This window comes from Mus pahari, chromosome 15, assembly GCF_900095145.1.
Source record: "Mus pahari chromosome 15, PAHARI_EIJ_v1.1, whole genome shotgun sequence".
Lineage (NCBI taxonomy): Eukaryota > Metazoa > Chordata > Mammalia > Rodentia > Muridae > Mus > Mus pahari.
This window is the reverse complement of record NC_034604.1, coordinates 73432913-73460502: the sequence shown is the minus strand read 5'-3', so window position 1 is coordinate 73460502 and position 27590 is coordinate 73432913. Positions and strand designations below refer to the sequence as shown.

At 48.9% G+C, this 27590-nt stretch overlaps 1 protein-coding gene and 1 long non-coding RNA gene across 5 annotated transcripts in view; both read left to right on the top strand.

Annotated features, from left to right (window-relative positions):
* Positions 1 to 6096, top strand: part of Nfatc1 (nuclear factor of activated T cells 1) — a 106965-nt gene extending 100869 nt beyond the window's left edge. For 3 of the 4 annotated variants that reach the window (XM_021214370.2, XM_021214373.2, XM_021214371.2), the window contains exon 10: positions 4308 to 6092. In XM_021214370.2, the coding sequence (XP_021070029.1) occupies positions 4308 to 4357 (50 nt within the window). In that variant the 3' untranslated portion in view covers positions 4358 to 6092. Of the gene's footprint in view, positions 1 to 4307 lie in introns of all 4 variants that reach the window. The other variant, XM_021214372.1, reaches the window with a different exon arrangement.
* A 411-nt stretch (positions 6097 to 6507) lies between these two features.
* The window catches only part of LOC110332864, a 35144-nt gene continuing 14061 nt past the window's right edge, over positions 6508 to 27590 (top strand). Inside the window, exons 1-2 of the long non-coding RNA XR_002381047.1 lie at positions 6508 to 6583; positions 6685 to 6765. This is a non-coding gene — a long non-coding RNA (uncharacterized LOC110332864). The remainder of the gene's footprint in view (positions 6584 to 6684; positions 6766 to 27590) is intronic.

Sequence of the window (27590 nt, the reverse complement as noted above, 5' to 3'; positions counted from 1 at the left end):
GCAGAGGTTCCTCTTTCAGGCAAGTCGTAAGGGTCACATGTCACCTGCAGTTCAAAACACCTCTATAAAGAGAAGCCTTCGTGTTAGTGGAAAAGCTGAATAAGAAGATGGAAATTATCAGTGGAGAGAAGACACGGTGGGAACTCGTGGGTGTCATCACCACAGCTGTATCAGAGAGAAAGCCACCCCAGGGGAACCAGCAGAGCCAGGGATACGTGGGCTGACAGGGACCCAGGTGGTGACCTCATGGAAAAGAAAGTGGTGGCAGGGAAAGAATGGGGGGTCAGTGGTTGGTCAGGGAAAGAATGGGGGGGTCAGTCATTGGTCAGCCATCTGTTAACTACACCACCTTAGAGTGACCCTTACCCACCTATAAAATGGAAGTACAGGTGACTTCACAGACGTGTTCTATAAATAGTTGTGTGGCATTTATTTCATGGTTGCAGCTCTCTCTCCCTGCAGAGTGGGATGCCATTAGAAAGCAGGTGTTCCATTCAATGTTCCACTCAGTCCCGTAGGAAGCTCTGGGAAACGTCTCACTCTGGAGCACGTGTGTATGAGCATGTTTGTGTGAGCATGTTTGTGTGAGCATGTTTGTGTGTGTGGAACATCACGATCCTAGCTGGACACTGCTAGTCATGGGAACAGTGGGATGGACTTCTAGCCACAAGCATCGGGGCAGGCAAGCTTATCAGTGACCTGAACCCAGACAACAGGTGCACATCAACAGGCCTTGAGCTCTCCTGAGAACTCAGTGCTTAGCCCCAAACAAGAAAGCCCAGTAGACATTTGGTGGCCTACTGCTGCCTCCAGCTGGGGACCTGTGTGGCTGACGACCACTGAGTAATTTCCCAGCTCTCAGTAGGGCTCTCCCTTTGAGGCTCAGGTGCCCCAGTGGACAGCAGGGGGAAGCCCACATCTCATGTTTCTTCCTCTTTTACCTTCAAGCCATTTCTTGTGGTCTTGTCAGGCCCAGAAGCATCTCAGCTGCTTTGCTCAATGCCTGACCACCCATCATCCTCATCTCTCAGAATTCCTATCCATCATGACTGCTCTTCGGACCTTTTGGCCCCATTGTTACCACATCCTCAACCATCACTCATGGGCCACCACCGCCTACCTCAGGCCACACAGTTACTCTTCAGAATTCCCTCTTCCCATTGTTCCATCCCCCAAGCTTCTCTCTTAAATTGTCCTTATTCCTCGGAGCTCCCTGTGTCTTATATCTTAGTGTTTCTCTGGCTGCTCCTCTCTCATCAGCAACATTCCTCCTCCGTCCTCTGTGTGTGTGTGTGTGTGTGTGTGTGTGTGTGTGTGTGTGTGTGTGTGTGTGAAAGAGAGAGGGGGCAGAGACACAGAAACACAGAGGGAGACAGAGAGACATAGAGAGACAAAGATGTGTGTGTGTGTGTGTGTGTGTGTGTGTGTGAAAGAGAGAGACAAAATATGTGTATGTGTGTGTGAGAGAGAGACAGACAGAGAGAGACAGAGAGAAACAGAGAGACAAAGATGTATATATGTATATGTGTGTTTGTGTGAGAGAGACAGAGACAAGGATATGTGAGAGAGAGAGAGAGAGAGAGAGAGACAGACAGACAGACAGACAGACAGACAGACAGACAGACAGAGATAAAATGTGTGTGTGGGTGCATGCCTATGACATGTGTGGAGGCCAGAGGAAGACTGGGGTATCCCTCTTTATCTCCACCTCACTCCGGTGAAATAGGGTCCTATTACCTGACCTAGACTGGCCTACCTGACCTGATCCAGCCCCTATGATCTTCCTGACCCCGTACCCCACACTGCTGGGGTTACAGGTGTGCAGCCACACCTGGCTCTTCACCATGTGTGTGCTGTGCTGAGGACTTGAACTACAGTCTTCACACTTGGGCAGTAAGCACCCTTACTCCCCGAGCCTTGTCTTCAGCCCCTGCCATCCTACCTTGTCACTCCTCTTGCTTTCCTGGCTCTCACTACCGTTGCTCCTCACATCCCTCCTTTCTTGTCACTACACCTCAGGCTTGCCTCATGTGTCTCAACCTTTCTCTTCACACTTCCTTCTCTTGTTACTAGTCTTCAGACTCCCCTTCACCCTTAAGCACCGCTAACGGGACGATTGGTCTGTTGGTCCATCAGTCCTACCACTTGAATGGGCAACACAATGCCGGTTCTCTCCGTGTAGTATGTTTGAATGCCATCTGGCTTCTTGCACAGTGTCCAGTTAAAATGTATCTGGAGCGCATGAAACCACTTCTGCCTCTGAACTGTGGCTCCGCTCCTAGTCTTGGCATTTCATACTCTACACACATCTTTCCCAGCCCCACATGTCCGCCTGCTGCTCAGAAACAGTTCAGAGCCCCAGGTGAGAGTGGTTGGCCTAACCCTGCCCCTACCTGGGTACCCAGCCTGGACAATGACCTCTCAGAGTCCTGGGGCACTCAAGGCTTGGGGACAGTGTGAGGCAATGGGGCTCCCCGGCAGTCAGACAAAGCTGTCACCGGAACAAAGATGGGTGTGGCACAGTGGAGGTTGCTGCAGCTTGTCTCCACCTCCACACAGAGAGCCTCTGCACATAGGTTGTGCTTCAAGTATCTAAGCCCTGCTGACTTGGCCCCAAGAAATCCTAATTTCAGGCAAGCCATTTTTCACAGAGAGAGAGAGAGAGAGAGAGAGAGAGAGAGAGAGAGAGAGAGAGAGAGAGAGAGAGAGAGAGAAGAACCCCTAAAGAAATGAAATGTGTGGTCTTTCAAAGTTGAATATAAATTAGACAGGCGCCTCTTACAAGGCGTGCTGCACTAGTGGAAGGAGAACAAGAGCTAATAGCCTCTTAATGCCCGTTATCCCTGACCTCTGCTGGGGAGCCAAACATGAAGCCCAGGCTGAAGAGGTTGGCAAGAGACCAGTGAGAAATGCCGCGCGGACTCAGGAAGGCCTCGGGAGAGACCTGTGACAGTGGTTTGTACTGCACAGAGCAGACAACCCTTGGTCCTCCTGGGGTCCCTGCTGCTTCTCAGGGCTGTGCAGCCGCCCCGCACCCACACTCCAGTATCATGGAAAATGCTGGTAGCTAAGGAGCTCCCAGGGCGCACTCCAGGGACAAGTTGAGTCCTGATTGCTGGTCCCAGACCAGCCTGTGAGCACCTGGGCCTTGTTATTCCTCATTAGTGGCTGAGAAGTCACAGGGCCAGAGGGAGCGTGCCTGCCTTCTGGTATTTTCCACACCAAAGGGTGGGCCTTCTCCACAGTGTGCTTGGTGTTGTGGTCAAGGACCAATCCTGGAGCTCCACAGAGGCGCCCAGGAGTACCCGCCGCCCCACCCCGCCCCCAAGAAGCTGACCAGAAAGCAGCCATGGTTCCTATTTGTAAGTGTGACTTTTGAGCGAACAGTCCCAGGAATAGTAAACCCACCAGGGCATCCTGGAGTCGAGTGGCCCTGGTACAGGGAGCCTCGCGGTTTAAGCCTCTTGCCAGGCAGCCCTTTTGGGGCGAGCCGCCAGGCTTCCTCCTGCTATCAGTTCTCATGACACAATTCCTGGTTCCCCTAACTGCGTTCTGTTATTGTTATTCTTAAAACTATTGCTGAGGAAGGGGTGTTGAAAGGCAGCTTAGGGAAGGGAGTGGCGATGAAGCGCACGCCCCCTGATGGCTCCAGGAAGCTTCCTCAGACAGGCTGGGGCCTCTGAGGGTGAGCTCCAGGGGCTTATCTAGGTGCAGGCGGGGGCTCCAGCCCATGGGGAAGGGAAGCCCAGGCGGTTCCGTGACGTCAGCGTGGGTGCCCTGCCTTCCAACTCTGTTAGAAAAATGGGACGTGGTGACAGCCGCCCAGTGACATTTCCTATCTCCGTGTGGATCAGGTGGCTGGGCAGAGAGAGGCAGGGTGGAGAGGGAGGGATGTTGTGCTGTTTGCTAGCTAGCTTCTCTCATTTCCTGTCCATCTGCCAAAAATCACACGCTGATAGTGGCCATCACTGGCCTGTGGGGACCAGTGTGACTTAACTCTCTTCAGAAAAACAAATGAAGTACCCCAAACAAAGGGAGGCCCACGGCCATGGTAGGCCCCACTACCTTCTGTCTCCCCCACTGAGCACGTTCCAGGAGGTGTTATGGTGTGTCAATGTTTTGTTTTACAAACTTATGGAACATCCTGGAGTTGACTCCTGCCCTGGAGATGGTGTTCTGTGGCATCTAAGCGTCACAGACGGAATATAACCCATTGGAAATGTAGTTGTTGGCACCCCTGCTATTGACTTGGAGGCTGGCAGTAAGGTACCATTTCCCTAATACTCTCTCCTCTCCTTTTCTTGCAGTAAATGAGATCATACGGAACGACCTCTCCAGCACGATCCCCCACTCCTAATTCAGCACATCGGAGCTGGCAGAAGCTGTGAGGAGTTGGCTCAGCGCAGACAACTGTGCTTCAGCAAGCGAGACTTTCATGAGATAAACTGGACCCACATCTGGTACCACTCAGAAATCCCAACTTACCGAACGAACGCTAGCAGCTTATGTCTGAAGAAGTAGCTCTCCAACGGGGACAGAGGAGCAGGAGAGGGGCCCACTGCATCTCCAGAAAGAAACACCATCTCATGGAAAGAGAAGGGCTGGCCAGTGAGGCCAGGGGCAGACGCTGGTCCACCGTGTGGCAGACTGGCCCCAAGCCTGACCCTCCTGCCCACTGGATCAAAACACTGGAAAGTGCCTTATTTAGTCTGACCACACCAGGGCATATGGAAGTGAGCATTGAATTTCCTACCATGAGAGTATTTGTGGGAGCCAAAGCTATTAAAGAACACTTCCTTCGGAGGCTTTATCTTTTGTATTAATTGATAGGATTCTGAAGAGCCTCCTGCTTATCTCCAGCTTTTCTGGCTGCCCTACACAATTTGCCTGCCTTATCCAGTGCATTTTAGAGGTCTTCCAGCCTGTCTTCTTGGCTCTTTCATAGTCAGCCCCCTCCTCTGTGTGACTGAAACCACAGGTCTGTCAATAATAGCATGCTAGGATTCTTGTTCTTAATCCAGCTTCGAACATAGTGAAGGAAGGTCGAACAGCACAAGACAGGGTCCTGGACAGAACAAAACCTGCCTGCTACAGGACAGAACTTGTGTTTGCATGCATGTACATATAGGCATATATTTATGTATAGATATCCAAGGACAGAGATGGCAATGAGCAGTCTATGCCCACCAGGGGCCTTCCTTCCATGTTAGCAATAACCAGTATCCACCTTGGGGGTGCACCTCAGAGTCCAGACCCGGCTTCCCATCACCTTCCATCAGGGTCTGTCACGTCTGGACAGGCAGGTGGCCTTTTCTTGCCTCACACAGTGACTGAGCACTCTAGAGCTGTGCTCAAATGCCCATCAGCTACCAAATGGCAGAATCTGAAAGTGGTTGTAAGTAACCATGACAGAAGGAGTGTAATATATTTGTTCGATTGTAAGTTTATTATTTCACAGAAGCCTTATTGCTCTCTGCTTCATCTAAGAAAACAATTACCAAAAAAACAATGTTTCTAACTGCAGTCTGTGGACGTGTGTTTTCAGATTAGTTACTGGTAACAGATAAGCTGGTGTCGGCTCTGTGTAATTAGCTGCTTATTTCAGTTACTAGCAGTGACCTATTATTTCTTATAACCAAAAAAGCATGGTTTAATTAAAACATGTTTAATGATCGTGCCTTAGGAGTTAATGCCCCCTTATGGAACATGCCTGAATTACACCTGTGGCTGGAAGGTTTAAGTTACTCCCAGACGGTCGGACTCAAGACAGGAAGACGCATCTTCAAAATGTCCGTCTGTACGAAGGTGGCTTACCTTTCCCAACTCACAGAAAGAAAACAAATGTCTGAAAGTCATACTGAACGTTTTCACACGACTGTGAAGAGCTGGCGCGTGCCGCCTTGTACACACATAGCTCCTGGCCGCCTGCAGGCTGCCTCCCGCCTGCCTCTCATATGTACCCCGTGTTTATTAGCATCATGGAGTTGCATGAACCATTCTTAGTAGACTGTCGTCTGAAAGCAAGCGTTTGATATTTGTGTCAGCTATCTTTGTAGTTAGGAGATGGATCCAATAAAGCAGTATTTTTTTTCCTTTTTATTTATTTATTTATTGCTGGACAGTCTGTGTGAGAGTGGTTGTGGGTCTCTGCTACATTATGAGCGAATGTAGGGATCTGCTACATTGTGAGCTAATGTAGGGCTGGCTCTGTAGCAAGTGCTTTGCAACAGGGGTCTGGCTGTTTTTGTGTCATCTAAACACAGGAAGACGTGTGTCTTGCTCTTCCTGAGAGAGAGTGGATGTTTGGTGGTATTCTCCGGGCATTGTAAACAAAGCACTTAAAAAACAAAAAAAAAAAAAAAAAAAAAAACAAAAATGCTAGGTGGGGAGGGAACTTCTGCTTAAGGCCAAAGTACTTTCACTCAGAGAGAGATTCTGGGTGAGGCTCTGACCACCCACATGCTCTCATGTTGCTTTAGCTGAAGAGAGTGTGTGGGCTTCAGATGACATAGTCAGGGCCTCCCTCTCCACTTGCTCTACTGCTGCTCGTCTCTTCCCGACATGGACCACTCGTTAAGCTCTGGTAAGTAACTCTACTGAGATTCTCACAGATCAAGGATACTCGGGGGGCTGCCATTAGCATGAACAACTTTAAGTGTCTCCAAAATAATATTCTTCCTCCAGGTCTCCAATACCAAAATCCTTGGATCCTTGGCTAGGAGGTTTTACTGAGTGACTTACGGCACTAGAGAAACCACCTGTAAGGTAACTAAGGAAACTCATAAGTGTTCATCTGGATAATTCCAGGATCCTACCTCGGGGTTATTTGAAGTAAGCTTTGCCACAAGCTCATAGGGCCTGCCCAGCAGAGGGTGATGCGGGAGGAGACAGACAGCTTATTATATCCAGAGTCTTTGATCTGTGGGTGAATGGTGAGGCTCAGGTCCAGGATTCTGGGTCTAAGGAGCAACAGCCTTGTGTGTGTGCAGAACAACTCTGAAGCTGCCTTTTCCCCCTGCTGTTCTGGGGACTGGCCCAGCTGGGCTTTGAGGACAGTGGCTTTGTGCAAGGTAGCTGGCGCTGGAAGCTGCCCTGATCAACGTGTGCTGGGTACATTCCCACTTCCCCCAATCCCAACAGTAAACTTTTATATCTCTCCAAGTGCACACAAATTTACAAGATTGTGGGTGAACTCTGCCCAGGAATCTGGCTTTCTGTAAATAACATTATTGGGTTTTTGAACATTTTAGGTTGATTTTAGTCATTGAGGAAATGGTGTGGAATCCCTAGATTCACTTGTAGCAAGCAGGTTGAGCAGGTCAGCAGGAACACCACCAGGGCAGTTGTGCGGGTCCCTCTTATCTCCCAGAGTAAAACTGCCATTCTCAGGGAGGATGGGGGAGCCAGGAGAGGCCTCAGCTTACCTGGGACTACTGGGTGGGTCCTCAGGAACGTGTCCTCAGTAGATTTTCTGGCTTGGGACAGTTGACATAAACGGACTTACACCACATTGTCCTGTGAGCCTGGCTCATCTCTGCAGTACAGATACAAGGTAGGCCCTGTCAGTGTGCTGTGCCCAAGCCCATGGAGCCATGCAACCTGCACTGTACAACCCCCCCAACACACACACATACACACACACACACAAACCATGCCACTTTCTCATTCCCCACAGGCAGGCTTGGCTGCTCTTCACCGCCAGCTTCTGTAAGCACTGCTGTCGTGAATGCCCACACACGTGAGCACTGCTGTCGTGAATGCTCACACACATGTGCTCTCAGCTCTGGAGCAGATGCCGAGGAGGAGAGCCCCTGGTCACATGACAAGTTTACAGGACTCTTTAAATCATCCATCCCTGAGACAGACCCGGCTCACTAACCTAATTTGGAATTACACATGTGAAGCACATCATATTTATAATTCTTTATGCCAAAAAAATTAAGTTAGGTCAAAGATGACTGAATGTTTGCTTAGACGGAAGCCGAAAGCAGGCCTTTAGACTGCCTGTGAGGACTCTAAGCAGAGCTGGCCCTTCTAGGGTTTCTGCCGGGAAGCTGGGACCACAGAGCTATGTGAGTCATTTGTACGGTGCCAGCTGAGCCCCTGGTGACAAGCCTACTTCATACACAAACTAACACAGTGGAGAAAGGAACCATGGCAAAGACTTCCAGAGCAGGGAGGAGCAAGCCCGGAGTGAAATGTCCTCAAATGATAGTCACTGTGACCATAGCTAAAGGAGGAAACCCTGGCCGTAGGCTCTCCTGAAGTCCACGGTGGTCTCTGTTCCTAGGTGGTGTTGTCCAAAAGCATCCTCACCTCCTTCTGGCCCTATAGCCAGCAGGCTTTCAGACATGATGCTTGCACCGTCTGACGGCACACAGGGGTCTTGCTCACAATGCGCAGAACAGTAAGCTGCTAATGGGCTTCTAGCCACAGCTCTGCCATGGCCAGTGGCCGTCCTTTTATCTACAGACAAGGAAACTCAAATGGGATTCTCTGAGGCTGAGAATGGGTCAAAGAACCATGGTTGTCTGCTTCACTACCACACGATCTCCCTGTTGGTGTCACCAGGTCTAGCCTGGCCTATTGAGAAGCTGAGCCCCACCTGCTCCCACCACCCTTCTTTCCAGTCACCCTTTTCAGCTGTGAATCTGCCACTGGCACAGACTTCTCCAGGACACGGGCATCACCCACACCATGTATCTGGCTTTAACCCTTGAGACCTGGATGTCAGTTTGCAGATGATCTAGATTCCCCGTCCACCGCCAGTTCTCAGAAACACCCTATGCTCACACTGCCTATCACAGATAAAGGCAGCCACGCTGTGCTCAAAGAGACGTGTTCCGGTTTTGTCACCACTGGCTAGAGAAGAGATTTGTGGCCCTAGAACCATTGGCTTCGGGGCTACTCAGCTGCCAGGACTTTCCCTATCTTCACAGACATCTTGCCTTCAGAATCAACAGTGGAGCTCTGAACTCCCAGGAACCAAGGTTGCCTGTGGCTCCAGCCCTTGGTGCTGCCTCAGGTATTGTCCAAGTACAAAGTCCCTACGGAGACAATGGGGACTGGGTGTGGGTAGCTGTACCCACAACCCCTGTTTGGACACTGGGGCCAGGGTATGGGGTAGCTGAAACCACAGACTGTCTGTAGACACTGGAACCTTAGTGTGGACGGGTGTACCCACAGCACCTCTATGCACACTGAAGCCTGGGCTTGGAGAGCTGTGTGTACAACCCCTCTGTGGGCTCTGGGTCTGGCCTTCTGTGGCCCATGCTTGGTTGCCTCTGGCAATGCTGTGGGCAGAGATCTAACTGGTGATCTTCAAGGAGACTCTCCCAGTTCTGTTTCTTCATGCAGAGAAACTGGGGAAGGGGAGCTGAAGGAAACCCCACAGCAGCAAATCTTACCTCCTGAAGACCTTTACCCCTCCCTGGGAATGGGCCAGCTTAGAGCCACCTCTTGAAGAAATGCTGTAGACCAGACACCCAGAGCTGCCAGACTCAGGGAGGGCAGGACAACTCCCTCCTGTGGTTATGGAGGACACTCGTGGAGGAACCAGCCACTATGCTCTGAACAAGTTGGATCCTAAAGGTCATATGAAGGTGAACACTGCTGAGGGTCAGCTGACACCAGCCAAGACAGTAGGCAAGAGAAAGGGCTAGTGAGCGAGCTCCAGATTCCCTGCCCACAGTTGGACCTTCCTAGTGGACACAGGATACTGGGGACCACCTGGTCTCGCCAAGCCCCACCCTCTAACTAGTAAGGGTTGTCCTGTGAAGTCATTAACTTTTGAGGTATGTGCTGCATGTAGGCAGAGAGGTGACAGTCTGGGGACATGCAGAACTCTGTGTGCTGAGACAAAGGGTAGGCCTTGTCCTCTGGGACCGGGGACCTGCCTCGGAGCAGCAATGCCGTTTGCCTGATGGGTTTCTGAGAACGGGCTGTCAAGGAGCAGAGAGGCATGATGAGAAGCAGATCAAGCACCATAGAAATCATGACGAGCAACAATCACACACCGCGTGTGTCAGTGAACTTAGTGAGCCAGGGTCGCCAGCACAGCCACCATAGGAGTAGAATGTGACATGCTTACAACTCCAACGTGGCACTGGCCCAAGACGCATCCTGAACCAGCAGCCAGTCATGCTCATCTCTGTATAGGACAGAAGTGACCTTACCATCCTCTGTATAGGATAGAAGTGACCTGCTCCCAGAACTCTAATGTGACCATGAATGCCCTCCAAGGAGCTGCTGGGCAATACCAGGGGCCTCCAATCCTCACCAAGGCTGAACCTACTCCTCTCTTCTCAGTCCCAGCTAAGGATATCACCTGCCTGAGACCTGTTGTGGCCCTCGTGTTTCTGGGTCTCCCCTCCCCTCACTCCAACTCACACGCCCTGACTCTCCAAGTGACTAACTCTACTTCCCTCTATTCCTAAGGCTTCTTGACAAGCCTTTAGTGTCCCTGCCTATAGGGAAAGGACAGAATTCCCTTGCAAAAACTCCTTGGCTGTCTCTGTGATGTGTGATTTTTTTTTTTCAAATAACAAAGGAAACACCTGTAAACCTTGACCAAGGTCCAGCACATTTGGGTTGATATCCAGCAGTAGAGGTGTCACCTCCAGCTTGGTGTCAGCCAAGTCCCGGTACTGTGTTCTTCCCAGCTGTTCAGCACCCACAATTCTACTAACGGCACACCCTAAACCTGCAGCGCCCCATCTCTGATGTGTAGGGTCTCCTCGAAGCCTATGGCTGGGTACCCCCAATGCATTCAGCAAGTGTTATGCCCCAGCAAGCCAAGACTGCTGTGTTCATTTTCTTTTCTTTTCTTTTTTTAATGTCAAGTCCGAGTCCAAAGAAAACTGAACTAAAATGCTGCGTGTGTAATGGGACGTTGCTGTTTGTAGTCTCCCTTCATCCCTTCACGTAAAGCTTTACTGTGGTATCATTTATGTTAGGCTCCACCTGAGAACAAGGGCAGTCCTTCTTGGGAACTGTGTGCACCCCTGGTATCTCTGCATGTCCAGTCATGCTGCGTCCTTCTTCCCACACCCATCTCCTTTCTTTGCTCCTCCCTACCCTCCACAGCCTCTCATCCACTCTCCCTTTAAGATCTAAACTGACAGAGATGCAGGGAAACACACCCCAGGTAAAGACTTGGGACTGGAGAGTGGAGAATCTTTACACCTCAGCTCCTCATCCATCAGACACAATCTAAACCTGTCTCGATTCTCTCAATAACCCCAGAAATGCTGGTGTGGCCTTTTGCTTCTGGCAGAAGCCGCTTGCTTCTCTTCTGGGGCCTTTGTCTGGTTGTAGCATCATACTGAAACTAATCACACAGATACACAAACACATACACACACATACACACACACACCCATGCCCACGCCCTTAGTCCCTAGAAGTTTATATGGAGTTCAGTAGAATCCCTCAGCAAAACCACCCGTGTCTGAGGTTTCCTTTGTTGGAGTATTTTCAATAAAAACTCAATTACCATAATAGTTACAGTGTTATGTGGCTATTTATGGGTTTTGTTGTTGTTTGGTTGGGGTATGTGTGTGTGGTGTGTGCCTGGTATGTACAGACATGCACACACCCATGTACACACAGATCAGAGGAGAGCACTAGGGATCCTACTCAAGCTCTCTACACTTTGTTCCCTCAAGACAGGCTTTTTCACTGAACCTGGAGCCGTACTAGCAGCCAGGAAGCTCCAGCAACCCCACCCCTCACCCCTACAGTGCCGGGGCTACAGGCATGCCTAACCATGCCTGACTTTTGACATGGCTTCTGTGGATTTGAGCTCATGTTCATATGCTTGTTTAGCAAGTTCTTTGACCCAGTGTGATAACTCCGTGGCCCTTAGTTTTCTAAAGATTTTAACATTGGTAGTTTCTGACCTTTGGGGCATCTGTCCATGTCATCATCTATGTTGTAGATTTTATTGGCATAAAGTGTGCTATGAGAATCCACAGCAGTGACCTCTCTTTCACCATGGACCTTGGCCATTTGGTTTTTTTTTTTTTTTTTCCCTGACCAGCATGACTACAGATTAAATTTTGTGGATCTTGTAAAGAAAACTGTCAGCAGCTAAGTGAGCAGATGCTCCTAGGGGAAATTTCATATATCATGAAAGTACCTTTAGAGTGTCCTTTAGGGAAAAGAAGCCTAGCCTTCTCTCACTTTTCTCTGCCCACCCTCCTTCTTCTTCAACTATTGCCTTAAACCAAATGTGCTGCTCTCCCACATGAGCAAGCATAGGCCCCTCAAATCTAAACCCAAGGCTTCCTTCATTAGAGGAAGGAATCATTTGGGAAGCGGTCCTGTACACTCACTATCTGCTGCCCATAGTCACTTTGTTTCCATTCTTTATTTCTTGCTTGTTCTGGCTTGTTCTGGCTCTGCACTCACTCACCAGGATTTGAGACATTGTATCGTTACAACTTCCAGTTTCATTCATGAGTGTTGGTTTTCATCCTCTCTCTTTCTTATTTTATTCTCATTCCCTACTGTCAGTAGGGATTTGTCTTGATTGTTAATTGATACAGGGACCAGCCCACTGTGGGCAGCACCATTCCTAGGCAGCTAGTCCTAGGGTATAAAAGAAAAGCTGAGTCTGCAAGTGAACCAATAAGCTTCATTCCTTCATAGTTTCTGCCTGGAGTTCTGGCCCAGAGTTCCCTCAATGAACTGTATTCTGTACACTGGAATGAACCCTTTCTGCCCCTAAGCTGTTTTTGTCAGTGTTTTATCCCAGTAACAGAGAAGAAATTAGAGCATGTACTTTCTAAAGATAGGAGCTGAGGTCAAAGATCTGATTTGCCAATGTAGGTCTATGGTGACATGGTTTTCCCTCAAGCTTTCCTTCCCCATTACTTACTAAATGTAATTTCACCTCTCAAAATCCAATGTCATTCCTAATTTCATCTTGACTCCTTTAACCTATTGAAAGTATACATATTTTTCAAATGTTTGAAGTTTATCCAGATTACCAAACATCATTTATACAGTATTTAGTTTTGATAGTCACTGGGGCTTACTTTACAGGGCAGAACACGGGGTATCCTGGTAAGCTTCTCAACACTCGATAAGATAAAAAAAAAAAAAAAAAGTCTGTTTGAGTGTAGTCGGATGGAACATTCTGGAAATCTGGAAATCTAGTTAGATAAAGTCTCTTGATAACGCTGCCCAAGTCTTCAGGCTCCTGACTCATGTCCCATCTGAGTGTTAAAAGGTGCTTACCTTTACAATATGGGCTTGCTTATTTCTCCTGGGACTTGTATCGTGTATTCTTGAAACCCCATTGGTTTGCTGTTTAGATTGTTTAGAGTTGATACGAGCTCCATATTAACTGACACTTTTGTTTCTGTGAGGCCACCATCCCTGTCCCTGCAAACACTCTGCTGTGAATTATCCTGCTATGCTTTCATTAACTTTTCATCAGTGTAGTATACATCTATGTATTCATGATTGAACTTTTAACCCTTTCACATCTTATTAAGTAAAACATGTTTATAGGCTTGTATCTTGGTCTTTGTGCTTTTTAATGTAATTTCATTTTCTCTTCCTCTGAAACAGGGTGGTGAAACTACTGTACTTAATATAATTATTCGTGTGATTAGATTTAATTATATAGTCTTGGTTTTCTTTGTCCATTACCCTTCCCCCTTTTCCACCTTCTTTTGAGTTTCTCTATTAGTTGTCCTTCCTTTGCTATGATCAAGCACTTGAGAAGAGGCAACATAAGAGGGTACAGTTCAAGAAGGTACAATCTACAATGTGTGTCATGCCAGCAGGCGTGGTGGCTGGAGTGCTCAGTTGAGACTCTTTCCTGTGTCACAGATCAGTAGATTAGGAAGCTGAGAGTAGGCAGAAAGTGGGGCCAAACTATAAAACCCCAAAGCCCACCCACAGCAACCTGTTTCCTCCAGCAGAGTTCCACCTCCCTAGGGTTCTACAATGTTCATCAATAGCACCCATAGTTCAAACACACAGGAACCTGTCAGGGACATTTCCCATTCAAACAACAACAGTGTTTCCATGACTGTAGTTTCTCCTTTGCTCGATCATCATTTAGCACTCCTGCTGTTACACATGTTGAGCACTTAAAGCTGTTCTGTGCCACGTGTGAAGATACAGGGACCCTCATTTCTGCATGTCCACTTCTCCGCACCTGGCTCTTGTGGGTTTTGTCACTTGGCACCTTATTGCTCTCCACACAGAACATCCTTCTACATGTTGCACTTATTTGCTTTAAGAGTAAATGCTACATGAGAAAGTACATGCTGCATGAGTTCCATGAGAAAGTAGAAGTACTTAGCATTTTCTTGTGTGGCACCGTTGCCGCAGCTGACCCATTCCATACAGGTCTGATCCCCGTTGTCCTTTTCCAGAGGAGTCTAGAACCTTCTGTGCTATGTGTAGGCCTGGTAGGATGTGTTATTTCAGGCTTTGTGTGTGTGTGTGTGTGTGTGTGTGTGTGTGTGTGTGTGTGTGTAAAACAAACTTTTACGTTGACTCTTTCCTTAATTTTCTATTTTAAAGTAAGTTTAGATTTACAAGAAGTTGTAAAAAAAATATGTTTCAGTGCCTTGGGAGATGACAATATTGTCTAAGAGCATTCACTGTGGGGACTTAAAGACCTGAGTTCTAATCCTCAGATTAACTCCCCAACACCCACATAAAAAGCTAGGTGTGACCCTGTGTGCCTATAATGCAGTGCAGTGATGGGCAGCCATGGGAGGGTCACTGGTGGTTTTGGATTCAAGATCCCATCTCCAGGGAATAAAACAGAGGGCAGTAGAACTTGGCACCTGACATCCTCTTCTGCCTCAGGGTTCCACACAAGCACACACACCTCAGAGAATCACACACCCCAAAATGTTTTAAATGCATTTTAACATGTCCTACTGACACTTTACCACATCCCCCTCAACACAGGAAATGGGTATGAGTGCAGCTTTCTGGGTACACTCTGACTCCCCTGGCTTTATGCAGAGTTCTCTGCAATTTTCTTATATCTGGATTTCCATGTAGCCCTGACCAGGATCAAGACCCAGGGCTGTGCCCCAGTGTCCTTATGCCCTAAAGCCTGGTATTTTTTTTCTACACTTGGAGTTTGCTGTTCTCTGTAAGTGGATCTGGCAACCTGCACCCCAAAACTGGTTTTCCTCCCTGCAGTCCTCCATCCCAGCCGGGTTCCCTCTGCACCACAAGCTCCTTTAGTCCCTTCAGTGGTGTTCATGGTGTAGATGGGTCAGGTTGCTCAACTCCTCTCCTGCAGAGGGTGTTTGGATTTAGGGAGGGTGTCTTTAACATATATTTTTTTTACATTGCTATAGATCAAACCCTAGGCCCTTACATGCTGGGCAGTGATTTAACATTGAGCTGTATCTTTAGGCCTGTTTGCTTTTTCAGTTTTTGGATATTATGAATAAAAAGCTGCTGTGAGTGGTGGTGTAGAGGTTTTCTGTGAGCATGCATTTCCATCTCTCCAGGATGAAGGCCCAAGACCCCAGCATTATCTTTAGTCTCTGAAAACCTACCCAAGTTCTTTCCAGAGCTGCTGTTCTGTTTTATCTTCCCACCAGGGACACATGAGTCTTTATTTTTATTAAAACTGTTCTGATACGTACATAGTGACAGCCATTTTATCATGGTTGGAAATTTTTGTCTCCTTGACAACTAATGGTGTGGACCATATTTCCGTATGTCTAGACCTACGGATATCGATGAAATGTCTCTGGAGTTATTTCCTCGTAGGCTATCTCCTGGTGGGTCCAGACATGCCTTGCATCTCCTAGACGAAGCCCCTTGGCTAGGGCTGTAGTTTGTGAGCTCTCCTACAAGTCTGTAGCTTCTCTCTGCAGTCCTCAGCAAGCTCTCGAGAACGAGCTTTTCATTCCAGTGAGATCCAATCGACTGATTTGTCTTCAGCTTCTGGTGTCAAACCTAAGAAGTCTGCACTCAGTCCTAGACCCTAGCTTCTCTTGTGTATTATCTTACATCTTATATCTGAGTTCAGGATCCACTTGAGTTAATGTTTTAAGGAAGGCATGAAGCTTAAGTCAAGACTTGTCTTTTTATCTTGCACCTCTAACTGGTCTAGCACCATTTGTAGGAAAGACGCCCTTTGTACTTTGGAGTGTGTGTGTAAACCTCTTTCTGGACTCTCTATTCGGCCTCCTGGATCTTGGTGTCTCTCCTCACTGCCACCTTCTGTCAGCACTGCCATATCAGTAGCATAACCCTGTTGCCGGTGGCACTCTATGGCTGAGACCACCATGTTGTCACCGCCGCCACAAGGACAGCAGCACTTTTCTTGTTGGGCTTTGTTAAATCTTTCACCTGCACTTAAAAAAAAAAAAAAAAAAAGTTGGTTCGTTTGATTGTTTGAAACTGAGTTCTCAATATGTAGCCCCAGCTGTCCTGAATCTCACGATGTAGAGCAGGCTTGCCTTGAACTCACAGAGATCAGATCGGCTGGCTTCCCACATGCAGGGTTAAAGGCATATGCTGCCACACCCAGCCTACACTTTAAATTTTGACACATGTGTACACTCCTGTTTTTACCTTTAATTTCATTTGCTTCATTGTAAATGATATTGTATATTCAATTTACACAGATTCAGGGATTGTTAGAACCCGGAAATGTGGTTGGTATTTGCATTCTGACCTTGCTGTGTTCACTATTAATCCTCAATTTGCTGTGGGAGCCTCAGCATTTTCTACATAACCACGATGTGTAAATCAAGTGCACTTTGATCTCACCCATATGTCTTCCATGTCTTTTTCCTTCTTACAAAGACTGAAGTCTTTTGTCGTGTGTGTGTGTGTGTGTGTGTGTGTGTGTGTGTGTGTTTAGATTTTCTGTTCACTTCTTTTCTTGAGGTTCTTTAAAGATACTGATCTCCTGTCTCCAAGTCAGCACACTGGCGAGAATTACCATTTGCAGAAAGCCACATCTATTCAAAAGGCATTGAATTGGATTGTCTACAGCATGATCCAGACCCTGAGACTTTGAGAACACCGAGGACAAGGGATGGAAAGATTGGAAGAACCAGAGAACCAGGACGTCTGCAGCAAGATTGTGCCCTCTAGGTGTGACAGGGGATGCTAAGCCCATAGAAATCTCAGTTTCCAGTGTTCCCAGTTTTGGTTGTTACAGTTTCCAGTGATCCCAGTTCTAGGTTGATACAGTTTCCAGTGTTCTGTCTTGAACCTCACTCATTTTTTTTTTCTTTGTAGCACCAAATCAACTGTTAATCCTCCTTGCTGCTCTTTCCAGTGCTGACACCCTACTTTTCAAAGGTACGAGTTAGATTTGGGCTTTTAATGCTGACCTCTTAAACTTAAACAAAACAATCTGCTGCCCTCACAGACCGAGCCCTTTCTCTTGTCTCCAGCTGCTTGGCTTGGCTAATGTGGTCATCATAGTCTGAGCTCACCTACACTTCTGAATGCCTTTCTGAATATCCAGGCAGGTGGATCCTAGGTGTAAGGTCTATTTTGTGTGCTCATAAATGGGCCTAAGCTTTGTTGGCCACACAGGTCACCAGAAAGTAACTGATTCGCTGGGGTCGTCCTTCTTTTAAAACTTTATTAGGTTGACTCAAACCCTTCCTCAGGACATTGTTAGGTGACCTCTGTACTCACCTACTCTGGGCAAAATGAGGTATTGCACTGATGGAACATGAGGCACTGAGTATCATGGATGGTCCCAGGCCTTCTCCTGAGAACAGCCTGTTCAGCTCTCTCCCTTGCAGTGTCTCTGCCCTAAGACACCCACCCTTATTTCTCACTGTAGATTAGCAGGCTTTGGGCTTTCCACCATCACCAGGGCTCAGGGCCTTCTCTGAGCCAAAAGCTGAGGGTTTACCTTGCTTGTTTGCTGTCCCTTGGGGACTCCTGTCCTTCATTGCCTGATGTCTAATGGCTACCACATGTTTCATATGTTTTGTCCACTTGCAAGTTGTTTTGGTGGGAGAGTAAATCTGGTCCTTGTTAGTTCATCTTGGCTGAGAGCAGAAATTCTGATGTTTGATATTCCAAAGCTCCTTTAGTAGGCCAAATTTCAGTCAGCGCAGTAGTCAGTCTTCCTTCCCCTGCGTTTTATGTCATGTAACAATAATGCTATTCAAGTAAAACCGTGTGTCTAGCCAAGAGAGCAGCTCGTGATCACTGGATATGCCTTGGGGCCTCGTATAGTTTTAATCAAAAGGAAGAGCATCAAACAGGCTGAAAACAGCTCTCGCTGCCAAATATGCTTTTTACCTGGAGGAAAAACAAAGGAATCCTGGGTGAGAGCCAAGAGGTTTTCACAGTTTTTACAAAGCAGAAGTGAAGCAAAAAGTGTCTCTGTTCAGGTGATGTGGGAGTCCTCCTACGCAGCTCAGGTGACCACGGTCACGTGCACGCAGTGTGCCTCGCGGCTCTCTGGCCTCTTCTCAGGTGCTCAGACTGTCCCCAGGTTGCAGAAGACCTGAACACTCCAGCCACCACCTATCCGTAGTCCACCTGATTCAGAGGCTAATGCTTGGGACCCATCAGGGCTGGGACCCGGCACAGCCAGGGCTGCAGGCCTGGGACCACCCAGAATGTCATCTCTCCGCTTGGCTTTATAACCCCAGTTGAAGATGACTGAATTTTGTGGACGTTTCTCTATTGTGCGGTTCCACGTACCATAACGGGAGCCTTATTCATGGCGCCCCCTTCACTCAGAGTCCCTGGGCAGGAATGACGGCTTGGCTAGGCGCGGCTTACCTTTTGGCTTCCTCTTGAGAAAGGGCTTTGCCAAGCAATTTAATCACTTAAAACAAGGATGCCGGAGCTACTCTTATGGGAACAAGGTTAAAGACTTCAGGAACACTCATTGTCTGCATACAAATAAGGCCACTAATTATGAGCCCCCCCCCTCCAACTCACTGGGGTAGACCCAGTCGGACCTTGACTTGAAAATCTGCTATTAGCAATTAGCTCCCGTAATGGCAGGCACTTGAAAGGAATAAACAAAAATTTTAAATACTACCTAATCCAGACTTTTCACTAATTAAGGCTCCACTTAATCTGGATTATAACAGTTCCTTTTCTGTTCAAGTTCTGTTCTGTTTCTAGTTCAAATTCTGTTTTTAAAGACCTAGCCAAAGGAACTCTATCCAACCCCATTGTCAAATCTCCCTGTGAGGAAAACACAGAGGGAGTCAGTCTCTGGTCAGCAGGTGACATTCATGACACCAGGAGAGCGGGGTACTAGGGTTTGTCTGTGCATACTGTAGGTCTATCTAGCTGTGCTAATATTAATACAGAAAGGAAACAGGTCCTCATATCCAGTTATCTACCCATCACCACCAATCATTTGTCCACACGTCCATCCATATATCCATCCATCTATCCATCATTACTCATCAATCCATCTATTTTCCATTCACCGACTTACCAATCCATTTACCTACCCAATTCCCCGACCCCATCGTTTTAGCCATTTCCCCACACATCCATATATCCTTCACTCATTATCTATCACATGTTTATCCACTCCTACTTCCATCTGCCCACCACCAAGTCACCTCTCCATCCTTCATCCATCTACCCATTCATCAGACATTCCTCTGCCCATCCACCTACCCATCCCTCCATCTACTCACCCATGTTTCTATCCATCTATCCATTATCCTTCTCTCACCACGCCCATCCATCCTTCTATCATTCCACCAACCCACCCATCCATTCTTCTATCAGCTACCAACCTACCCACCCTTCCCTCTTTTCTTCCATTCACTATGTTGTCCATGCTTCTATGCTCCCCCCACCCACACTGCTCTTGCAGCTCATCATGATAGTTAATGTTGAGATTCAGTCAACCCTTAAACAAGAGTTTGAGATAGCCTAGTAAAAACCGGGGACCCCTAGAGCAGCTGCTCTGGTCCAAGCACTTCCCTTCTCTTAGCTGGATATAGATTGGTATGCTCTATGAGCTGATTATAGTTTCTTGGCAGATCTGAGTCCCACTCAGTGTGGTTAGGCACAGCTGTCAGGACCAAGTTTCATTCTTGGTCACGGTAGTCTCTTGTTTCCAGCAGCCATATTCCTTTCATCAGGCAGAGAGGCACACCCCTACCATCTAGGCTCTTAGTGACAGATGGCTTGGTATTCACCTTGGACACAGATTTCCCCCAGTTACTCAGTAGAACCAGAGCAGATTCTGGGATCCCACCAATTTGGCTGCCTCTGCCGGTAGCTTCTTTGGGGTCAGACCAGGCTAGCAGAGCCCTAGCAATTAAGGTCTGTCATTCTGGGAAAGTTGACTGACGTGGACACAGGATACCAGGGACAGCAACGGGGCGGCCCTGGGAAAGGAAAGGGGCAGAATGAATCAAGGCCCATATTCTGGCACCCCCAATTTCGGGGTGTGCTGCCAGGTAGGAGATCTTAAGTACTGTCCTATCAGAGGTGTGTTACCACATTTCCATGCCTACAACAACTAGGAAGATACTTTCTGTAAGGGTTAGAAGTTCGCCAGGACAGAGAGGCTGGAGACAGACATGGTGGCATGTGCCTAGAATCCCGACACTTGGGAGGCACAGGTGGGAGGATTACTGAAGGTTTAACACCAACCTTGTTTACATAGTGAGTTCTAGGTCAACCAGGACTATCTGCTGGGCTCCTTTCTCAAGAGACAAAAAAAGAAAGGAAAGGAAAATACTAAACAAATCTGGAGTGGCTGAGCCTGCTGACAGGGCGTGGGCTGTGAGGTGCCAGGGTCTTTGGGCTTTGTGTTTTGGCTATGTCTGTGCCTCCTTACCTCACCAAGGACACAGTACTTCTCTGAGGGCTGTGTATAAGGTTTGGGGTGAAAGGATGGACTTGTCACCCCACTCTGAGCCCCCGAGAAGGCAGTGTAACCTGGGGTGTCAGTACCTGCCTTATGCTGGGTCTAGACTAAAGCCGGAGTAGTTCAACCCTATTGTCACTACTGTCAGAGCCAAACGCATCATCTGCTTTCCGATCAAAGCCACCTCCAGACAGTGCCAGCTCTGGGCACTCTTCAAGCTGGCTGGGTTTCACGATGGGTAGCTCAGTCAGGCACTGTGAGAGTTCTCCCCAGGGACTTCCACGTGCAGAAACTGGCTGAGCTCTGCCAACCCTGACCAGGGAAGAGGTCAGCAAGAACTAGATTGGGACAGAGGGGCTCCCCAGGGTCTGGGAGGGTACGAGCAATGACACTGGCCCCTTAGTTGACTGTGCCTATCTGCTCCCAGTGAGCCCATCCAGATGGATGTGGGGACAAGACAACAGCCCCCACCACCCTCCCCACCCCCTGCTGTGACTATTCTCTGGCTCCAGTTCAAGCCCAGCTGTGGTACATCATGAGCCATTCCCTGTCTCGTTCCTTTTCTCTTAGCTACAGCCCAAACTGTGCCCCCCTCTGCCTTTAAGAAGAGAAGGCGTTTCTGTCTTTCCAAGGTTCAGTCTCAGCACCAACAGGAGACTCTGCCTCCAACAGCAGCATGGGCTGAGGGGTCTCCAATGGGAAGTCCCTCAAGGCCATCCTAGGGAGACAAAGAGGAGCTGCTGAATTTCTGTGGAACAGCAGCGCAAAGGGTGAATCTGTGGGACAGGCCCTAGAGGCGGCTCCACGTCTGCTGTAAGCTTCCCTGGTGGACATCAGGGGCTCCCATACGTAAGAAAGGTGAACATCTTCAGTTAAATCAAGAGAAGTGAATGTGGCTTCACCCCATCCCTGGATGACCCTGGGCTTCTCTGGGCCATCCCCCTACCACTCCCCTCACCGGAATGAGTAGTCAGTTCCTGGTGGTTTTGCTATACTTCACAGCTGTGGAAAGAGCATTGCTGAGATTGCAAAGCCAAATACACAGGATTCCTCCTCCTTCTTTGGGGTTGTGTTCATTCTGGGGCACCAAGGTGGCAGTGCAGGGACTGTGCCAGAGCTCAGAGTTAACTAACGCATTTGAGGAACAACTTCCGGCACAAGTTTGTAAGACTCCGTTCGGCCAGATAGATGGTCGGTTTCCTGGTCATATGTTAACCAAAACTTCCTGGACCAAAGCTTTCTGGGTTATCTTTTGATGGGGTCTGTGGCAACCTGCGGGGCAAGCCCTTCCCTGTCGGGAGAGGGATCACTGAGGAAAGGCTTGAACCTGAGCTAATGAGATGCAATCCAGTCAGAGTCTCTGGCTTCAGAGTGGCTGTGGATGAGACAGGACATGTTGACTTGAGAAGACACTTACAGGCTGTGACCAGAGGTGCCCCAGGGTCCACAGTGGGAGCTGGAACCTGAGGCCATCCTTCCAGGTGCCTGAAAGGATGACCTGGTCATAGGTGGTAGTTCTCACCTTTGTGTTTGAGCAAAGGATGGTGGTCAGTGAGTCTTTGATTCCAAAAGAGCCCAGCCCTGTGAGCCTGGAGGTCCTTCCTTCTCTGCTTGGAAAGCAGACTCATGAAGCTAAGGAAAGTCTTAAACTACACATGTGGTGTGTATGTGGGGTGTGTGCATGTGTGTGCACATGTGTTGTATTTTTTGGCTGGCGAGATGAATCCATGGCTGCACGCTTGCTGTGCAAGATGGAGGGCCTGAATGGAACCCTCGGTCCTCACTTAAAAAGCTGGGTGCAGCTAATGTCTGTAACTCCTGAGGAGACTGGCAGACCCAAGGCTTCCAGCTCATGGAGCCAAAATAGCAGGCAGCAAGGTTCAGGTTTTAGTAAAATACTCAGGCACACCCACGGGTGTCCACACACCCATGTGTAAATCCGTGCTTTCCAGAGGGTGCTTGCCATCCAGGGTGGTGGTTATTGATGGTCAGTATTAATTTGGAGCTGCTCACTGTCGTGGATCAGCCTGTATGACAGGGACCCTCTTGCCTGGACCTAAGGGCACGTCGGCCCAGCAGGGGCAGCTATGAGAACAGCAATCAGGAAGAGCTGTCTCCTCACCATAGCCAGGAGACAGGGGGACTTTATAGATACCTCAGAGAGATGCAGCTGGGGCCACACTGGTCCAGCGAGACGTGCACCAGACAGCCGGGATCCTTGGCCACCCTCAGAGCACAGACCACAAAACCCAGGATTTTACGGCCATACTTGAAACCACTGGGAATCCAGAATAAGGACGCAAACCTCCTTACCTTCATCTCTGGGGTCACCAGAGGTCATCTTCCTCCAGGGTTTTACCCCTGAGGTCATTCCTTCTCGCAAGGTGGTTGCTACTCCAAGGTGTGTCCCTTCTCTACCACGTCACTTGTCACATCCAACGTGATCAACATTGCCAGCCTGCCTGTCCGTAGACCCGTGGGGCCACCATGTCCCACCTGTTCTCTCAGCTGACCAGCATGCCTCACCCTGTTTGCTTTGTCATCTTCTTGGGTCCCTCCCTCGTGTGGGATGTAACTCTTGCCTCTGGCTGCAGAGAGTCTGGTGGTTGGCAGATGTGTGCCCTTCACTTGACGAGGGATGGAAATTGCTCTCCCACGATGAGGAGTCCGGTTTCCTCATGTCCTTAGCAACATTTGGTTTTTTTCAAAACTTAGATGTGTATAAAATACCTCATTGCTTTAATATCCAGCTTTTTTTTTTTTTTTTTTTTTTTTTTTGGTGTCACCCTAAAAGGAAAACCCAATTCTAAATGCATTAATGAAAGATGTGCTTTCACTGAGGATTCTCTGGTGAAAAATTAAGGGAGAGGCTCATGTGCCCAAACCCTTGTTCAACTCAGTTTGGTCTTCTCTTCCTACTCTGGGCAAACAACTGTGTCATTGGTTCCCCCAACACCCCACTCTGAGCCCCAAGTCCCCCCTTCTCCTTATGTTCATGCAAACATTTCTCTGAAGAACATCAGAATCTCTGGAGGTAAGCACCTCCAATCAGAGACGAGACAAATAAGTTCTTGTCCACACCCTTATCTGGGCAAACTGCACAGCAAGGAAAACACTAGTGTCTTTGCGACTGCGCAGGTTCTGACGAGCGTGAGGAGTTCCTGTTTCGTGGTATTTTGGGGACTAACACAGAACGTTCAGCTAAGTTGATGGCCTGCCCTGTTCGACTACTCCATCGGCAGATCCTGCATCCTGTTTCATCTCCACTCTGGCCACTTGCCTGTCTTCAGAGAGGACAAGACAGATGGACACTCCTGTTGCAAAGTCACTGGCTACCACCTGAGGCCAACCTCCGTCAGCTGAAGCACCATCCGTCCCCAGGCTGAGCTCTGGACAATGCAAACACCCAAATACTGTACTTTTTTTTTTTTCTCTCTAGGTGTTGAGGGGCTTAATGAAAGCATGTCCGCTGACGGATGGGGGTGGGGGAGTGGAGAGGTGGTGCTGGCTGCCACATACTGCAGAGGCCCACGGGGCAGAGACTGGGCTGCGGCAGGCTCTTCGGTGGCACTCTGTAACCGGGCGCTGGCTCACCTCAGGACACGCTTTGTTCGTGAAACAAGGGTGTGTTGTTTCCAGTCTTTTATTCTTGGTGGGTGAGCAATATTTTTTTTTCTAAGTACTAAACTTGTGGTTTGCAAAGCAAACATTACCCTCACTCACTGCCAAGGCTTGTGCTGAGATGTGCTCTGTGCTGTTGACCTCTTGGGGCCAAATCCCACTTTAGTCTCGAATACGAGCCTAGAAAATTGGTGTCCTGAGAGTCCGGTGTTTACACTGAAAACATTGTTCTGTTTCCAGGACTTCCCTGAACCCAAGTATGGTGACAACAGTTTAAGAATTGAAAAAAAAAAATGACTCCCCTCTCAGACAACATTTACATTGCCCCTTCTCTTCACTGTAGAGCCTGAGGCAGCCACTGCCCACTGTCCCCAGCCCTCAGAAAGGGACAGCCATAAAGTTCCCTCCAGGTACTGAAGCGGTCTTTGTCCAAGTCCACTGTTACTTCTTTGCTTCTCTGACATGAAGAACATGTCCAGGGAGGACTCACGTGAGGACGTGTTGATAGAGCTGTAACATACCAATGTCAAGTTGCTCCTGAAGCCATGCCTGGAGCTAGCCCATCCCAGTGCCTGCCATCAGAGCTGGGGAAAGTGAGTCCCAACAAGGGAGGGGATCTTCCAGAAGTTGCCTTTGAGGAGAGAGAGGCTGATATTACCCCTTTGCTGCAAATAGAGCACTGCCTGTCCCGGATCCAGTCCCCATCAGCCTTCATGACTAGACGCTTGCTGATTCTCCAGGGAATGGCAGAGCTCAGCAGAAATTTACTGTCCACTTCCTGTCCCTCAAAGCAATGCTGAGTCCCTAGGAGTCCCTTGTCACTCTGCTGGTGAAGCTTCAAGGAATATTAGTACGCGCTAAAATCATCCTTTCAGGGCCCTTTTTGGTGGCTTGCCCATCCCATCTCACCCCGGTCTTCACCCTAACCCTAACGTGGAACCCAGCTACTGACTGGTATCTGGCTGGCTTCAGCCATTCTCAGAAGGACGTGTGCCAAGGAACCAGCATCAGTTTGTACTTCTTAAATATATACAATGATTTGTACTCCTTTGATGTCACATTATTATTGTGGGTGTGTCTGTGAGGATGTCTAGAAGACATCAACATCTGAGCAGCAGACTGAGCACAGGCAGACAGCAGAGTGGTGGCCCCAGCCAGTCTACTGATATCCTGAACAGAAGACCCTAACCCTCCTTGGAAGAAGGGAGCATTTCCTCCTTCAGACCCCAACTATATGCAGACTAGACGTGGTGCCCCGGCTCTCCTGGGTCTCCATGGCAACTGTGAGCCTCTGTGATACCATCAGAGAGCCTCAGGGGCTGGTAGTCATGTGTGTGCAGAATTGACTTCTCCCAAGGTCTCTGTGTAAGTGTTGAATATGACCTCCAACAGCGTCTCTGGTGGCACACTGAGAGACCCACATTTGGGACCAGTTGGCAGGCCACAGCAAACCAGAGACCCAGCCACAGATGCCACTCAGAACCCAACTGAGCACCATGTATCTCCAAAGTACACCTAGGCACCCAGCCAGCTTCTTGTTCTGTTCCATAGTGAAGGAGCCTAGGCTGGGTAGGAAAGTGGCCATGTTGTTCCTTGGAAGGCCTCCCTCTCCCACCCTCTTTCTTTTAAGCGGAATGGTTGCTTCAGAATTAAAATCACTGAAGACAAAAGTACCAAGAACAGCCGGCACAGAGCTCCCGTCCTGCACACTCGGCATTTCCCAGCTGTGTTCTTGAGCGACGTTTACCGCTGCAGAAGGGCAAGCTCGTCCCAAGGGTGACCCTTCTGTGATGTTTCCGGTGCTCTGAGCTCTCGCTTATGGAGATCTGAGCCTATCTCACCAAATGGCGGTCCCGCCTGTTGGACTAGGAAGAGGTTGAGAAGGACAGAGCCAGTCTTCAGCCTTGCTCTTACTGGCTATGATGTCGCCATGTTCTCAGTGGATTCGAGAAGAGCTCCTTCCTATCCCCCACTCACCTTCAAACAGCATAGGCACTGCAGCCCGGTGGCTAGATCTCCACTGAGCATCCTTTAGGAGCAGGCTATGTGAGTGGCTACTGAGCAAACCGCACGTCGTGTCTAAGGAGCTCCACGGAGCTCTGAGTTCTTGTGTTGATTTGCTTGGGGAGGTGGGGATGGGGGCAGAGGTGACCAGGCAGTGACGTCAGAGTAAAGGGAAACAAGCAGACAGAAGCTCCTGGGAATGGGGGACAAGGTGTGGGCGGCACTGGGGCGTTCTGATAGAGTCGCCTGCTCCGATTCTATGATGGCTACTCAGCAGGACCTGGGAAATGGACGCCTGAGGTGACCCTCAACAGCGGTGCACAGGCTGGATGAAAGGAACCGTCCACAGGGCAGGGAACGGAGGTCACTGCGGAATACAGGAAGGAGTGATCCTCACACAGCTATGGATCTCACTGCTCCTGGGGAGTCTGAGCCCTGAGGATCAGGGCTGGGCTGGGTCTCAGGCCTTCACATGCGTTTGGGGGACCTCACTGCACCAGAGCATGTGGCTCCAGCCCTGATTATCTCGAACTGGGCTCTAGTAGGATTTGGTTGGTGTTGCAAAGTGGGCACGTCAACCCTGGCCCACCCTCACAGCCTGCCTAACCTGTGGGCCTCTGGATGGCTGTGTTCTCAGGACTCTGAGCAAAGTGTGTCCTCTCCACCTCTTACGGATACGCCAGTGACCAGTGGTCAGAAGCCCTGAGCTGCTGCGCTCCACCTTCCAGCTGACTCTCTCTAGACCCTAGACCACCATCCTGTTCAACTTCCTCAATGTTGAAAGCATGCATCCAGTACTCTCCGCCACTGATAGTCTGCAGCCTTGCAGCCTCAGTTACCCCTTCCTGCCCACCTACTTCCTTGCTCACCTTCTTGACCTCAAGACAGAAAACATTTGCATTCTTTTTAATGACATACTAATTCAGAGGGAACTGACTTAGACGTTGTTTTAGACTATATGTGCACAGCGGGTAAGTGTGGGTCGGAGTGTGTGGGTATGTGTGGGTATGTGTGGGTATGTGTGGGTATGTGTGGATATGTGTGGGTATGTGTGGATATGTGTGGATATGTGTGAGTATGTGTGGATATGTGTGGATATGTGCGGGTATGTGCGGGTATATGTGGGTATGTGTGG